Raw genomic sequence first — 4,642 nt, forward strand, 5'->3', positions numbered from 1 at the left:
TGAACCAGGAGTGACTACAAATGCTTAGTAGTGCTATCAATGGTATCGCCCTCTGTTACTTTTGTTCAAAAGGAAGATTCTAGTTCTCGGTACGTTGATCAAATTTATGATAATAAGAGAAGCATCGGTCATTCACTCAACTGTATTTTAGGTGTCTCGGTACTCAGTCATTGTTTCTTTATATTTCTATAGCCCTTTTTTTCCTGTGGGCTCAAATATCTTCTGTTGAGTAAGATGGTTAGGCAGCCATCTTGGGCGTATCATCCAGGGCCTATTTTAGACAGGAGCCAATAAACCTGCCTTCATGTCTTTGGAGTGTGGGAGAAAACCGGAGTTCCCAGAGGAAACCCACTAAAGCACAGGGAGAACATGCAAACTCCTTGCAGATAGTATCCTGACAAGTACTCAAACCAAGGACCCCAGTGCTGCAAGGCGGAAGTGCTGATCACTAAGCCGCTGTGCTTCCCCATAGCCGGAAGTAAGGAAGGTAGAACAAATGGGTGGTTGCAAACACTATGAGATGCCCTTCCTTTTCCAGAGCTCCTCATCTGAAGGATCCCAAGATCCCTATGTAACTATGACTTTTCGGAAACTTACTGAGAGCTAGCCATGCTGATTGTGCTAGTTAGAAGTAATGCCATGTGCTCCTACACAGTGGGAATTTCACTGGGCTCTGGCAGCATATTGGATATTAGATAAGGGCAGTCACCTTATGATTCCTATCACCTCTCTCCAGTTATTTTCCTCACTTACAACCCAGCACAACCACTTTAATAATGATTTTTGATATTTCAAATGCAGATACTTTATATGAAGTATCATTTTCTGTTTTGCAAGAGCGTCCCTTTCAGTTCCTGTACAGATTTTTCTCCAGATTGGTTTCCCTATATTAAAAAAAAAAGCCCGTTAAATCCATCTGTCATGCAGTGCTTTAAAATTTTGTGGAGAAGAGGAGGTGATGAAATGTTCGTGGATTTACAGAAGGATTACATACAAGTTTGTGAGTCATGGTCACACTGTAGAATGTAATGGGCGCCAGTATTCAGTAAGGACAGGTTATTCGCAGAATACAGTGTACACCGCTACCACACAGAAAAAACTGGAATTCTCATAGACGTGGGCCACATAGTTGTCAGCGTGAGGATCCCAGAGGCAGCGGCTAACTATAGCGATGTCCTCCTGGGCTCTCTCCCCCATTGTCACCAAGCATAGCATCTTGTATCGTGCAGGTAAGACCTTCTTCACCTGAGTTCTGACTTCCTCGCTGATCAGTTTCACTAGAGAGGGGACCTTGGTGTGGTCATACTTCATGTCCCCCATCCGCTCTGGGAGGTAGCTCTCCAGAATATGCTTGATGGATGACAACTGGACCTTCTCAGAGGGCCGAGAGGCAAATGATGGAGGCTGAGAGTGTAAAAGGAACAGAAGCAAAACAGATTAGACCCTAAAAACACTTTACAAGCACAGAAACAATTGCAAAGCACAATAGAGCCTTCTTAAAACAAAAAGAATCTTCACCCACTTCCTTCACAGATCCACAAACAAGCAGTTTTTTCCTCATTCTGAGATACTGGGTGGATCCATGCAAGTCATTTTGTCATGCCCCTTGTTATAGTGTACATACAGAACTGCTGGTTTACTGCACAGATTAAGTCTAATATTGTGGTGGTAGAAACATAATTGAGAGAACCCCCCACCCCCCAGACTGAGGTTCCAACATTTTCTCTACTGACATATATGAATCATACATGTTCTAAATGCAGGTAATGTTCTGACTCATCCTTGCCAGTGTGGGTAAGACTAGACATGTAAGCTGCGGTAAAATTCGGTTCGCATATTTAGTTATTTCGGGATTTGGATCCAAAATTCAATTCGGTTCGGGGTTTCCGATTCGGACGAAATCCGAAATTTCGTTAATTTCGGATGAGTTTACGAACTTTCGTTGCGAATACCAAAGAAAACCATATACAGATATAAATACTTAAGCTGAAGCTCCTAGACCCGAATCGGGAGTCCGAATGTCCGAATACCATTAGGAATCTCCAGAAAGCAAAGGGGTCTGGGAGCCATGGTAAAGCTGAGGCTTCCAGACCCCTTCCAGCTCCTAGACCCGAATGGCTTTCGGGAGTCCGAATGTCCAAATACTATTAGGGATCTCCAGAAAGCAAAGGGGTCTGGGAGCCATAGTAAAGCTGAGGCTTCCAGACCCCTTCCAGCTCCTAGACCCGAATGGCTTTCGGGAGTCCGAATGTCCAAATACTATTAGGGATCTCCAGAAAGCAAAGGGGTCTGGGAGCCATAGTAAAGCTGAGGCTTCCAGACCCCTTCCAGCTCCTAGACCCGAATGGCTTTCGGGAGTCCGAATGTCCAAATACTATTAGGGATCTCCAGAAAGCAAAGGGGTCTGGGAGCCATGGTAAAGCTGAGGCTTCCAAACCACAATGGCATTCTGGAGCTCTCGAATGCTATTCGGAAATTCAGACTCCATTCGGGTCATGGAGCATCAGTTTTAGTATTATGTATATATAAGTAGTATTCTATAATAGGAACGAATATTCGTTGTGGCAACATTGTGACCCATATATACATAAAACTAGGGAGCTCCAGAATGCAATTCGAAAATTTGGTTCTCAATTGCAATTCGGGTCTAGGAACCTCAGCTTTACATATATATACAGTATATGGCTCACAAGTTGCCTTGATGCGTGCAATTTGGATTCAGGCCCATTCGGATGCAATAAACCAAAAACACATCTGATTGGTCAGAAAAGTCACATGTCCGATTCAATTCCGTTTGTGAACGAAATTTGGAGGGGATCCGAAATTCTGAAACGTAATTTCAGATTCAGATACATTCGGATGCATTGGGATTGGGGAATTCGGATATGTCCGAATTTCGGGAAATTCGTACGGATTTTGATTCGGAACGAAACAGATCGTACATGTCTAATTAACACTAATTTAAAAGGATACTTGGCAACGCTGTTCCAGACCTTTATAACAGCAAGCAATAGAGTAATTAATTTCTAAGTACATTCCTTGTAATAGGGTAAGAAACCGAACTTAGTCCTAGATTATATACTGGATCACTAGAGGAGACACAGCGGCACGGCAGACATTGTATTCCTATATTACATTAAGGATCATATAGACCAAGTTGTCCATTACATTATGTCTGAGGATAGACTTCTGTTTATCCCATGCATGTTTTAAGCGGAACACTGCAGATTTATTTCTGCTTTCAGTTCACGTACTGCTAATTGACTTTCACTGCTGGAGGTCTGTTCCAATCATCCACTATTCTTTCAGTAAAATAATGCCTTCTAATGGTACTCTTGAACTTTCCTCCTACTGTTATGATGTCATGCCTCCATATCCTTGATCTCAGATTCGTATTGAAAATACTGCCTTGCTAAACCCCATTCTCACCCTTAAGTGACACCCTCAAAATGAAAAAGTAGAAAAGAAGAGGGTCCCTGTAAAGATGAGATATTATATTTGTCCTATTGCCCACGCTGACGATCTTTGCTACCTTTAAGAGCTATGGTGACCAGAGAATGTTCTTTATCTCATAATAGAAGTCACAAGCACTCGATGATGCGTGCAAGTGGTAGTGACTGTTTGTCACTATGTTGCCTAGAAGAAGGGACCCTATGTGGCCCCAAAACGATGGCTGTATGACGCATGTGACAATTTAATAAAAAGTGCCTATACTTCTTGCACGCATCATCGAGTGCTGGTGACTTCTTTAATGGACTGTATCTGACACGGCGCCGTGTTGTCACTTCGAGGACCAATCTTGCGTTGAGGTCTGTAGGCTGTATGGAGGTGCAGGTGATTTCCTGTTAATGAATGTTCTGACACACTTCCAGGAATGTTGATTTCCCAGTCCCCCACCAGAAACTGTAGCTTCTTCTGCCAACCCCTATATGAATGCAGGAAACAGAGGTGACATAGGAACCAGCAGTAGGAACCACAGTGCTTGGTGGGGAACCATTGATCCAACACTCCCGAAAGCGTGTCTGATGAAGGGGATTCTCCGGGCATTGAACCTCTTAAAGAGAGCAAAGACTGGTGGCACAGGCAGTTGGACAGGCGAGTATACTATCTCTTCTTTACAGGGGATCTGTCTTTTCTACCTTTTTATTTAGAAACGGAATCGATTTCCAATCATTTCTCTTTTTCCCTGAGGTTGTACATATTAAAACGGTAGTAAACCACTTTGTGCTGGGTGGAGTTTTGCCATAATGTGCATACTAACCTGACATTAAAATTACACTAGAATCAGGAGTTAAATCTTAAAAATACATTGAAGCACCTTAACTATTATCATAAATGTATCTTATTTGTGTATCAGTCAGCTGTAGATCCTCCAATCATCTCTGAATTGGTGCTGACACTGCCCTTCCTTCTGGAGGGGGGCTACTCTTGTTCCCCATGGTCCCTGTGTGTGTTGTAAAGTAGTCACCGCTCCAAGCTCGCTCCCATGATAGACTTCAATACAAATCAGTAGAGGTGCACCGAAATTAAAATTTTAAAACCAAAATGAAAAAAGTTGTCAGGCCGAAACCAAAACCGAAAATGTTTTTTTTTCTAACCTTTGCAATTTTTTTTGTTATATATATATATATATATATATATA

At 42.5% G+C, this 4,642-nt stretch overlaps 1 protein-coding gene across 3 annotated transcripts in view; it reads right to left on the reverse strand.

Annotated features, from left to right (window-relative positions):
- Positions 1-1,048: 1,048 nt before the first annotated feature.
- LOC108797843 (tctex1 domain-containing protein 2-like) overlaps positions 1,049-4,642 on the reverse strand; it is a 17,987-nt gene continuing 14,393 nt past the window's right edge. For 2 of the 3 annotated variants that reach the window (XM_018569531.1, XM_018569530.1), the window contains exon 4: positions 1,049-1,404. In XM_018569531.1, the coding sequence (XP_018425033.1) occupies positions 1,057-1,404 (348 nt within the window). In that variant the 3' untranslated portion in view covers positions 1,049-1,056. Of the gene's footprint in view, positions 1,410-4,642 lie in introns of all 3 variants that reach the window. The other variant, XM_018569532.1, reaches the window with a different exon arrangement.

The sequence above is a fragment of the Nanorana parkeri genome, unplaced genomic scaffold (assembly GCF_000935625.1).
Source record: "Nanorana parkeri isolate BGI_ZX_2015 unplaced genomic scaffold, ASM93562v1 scaffold1350, whole genome shotgun sequence".
Lineage (NCBI taxonomy): Eukaryota > Metazoa > Chordata > Amphibia > Anura > Dicroglossidae > Nanorana > Nanorana parkeri.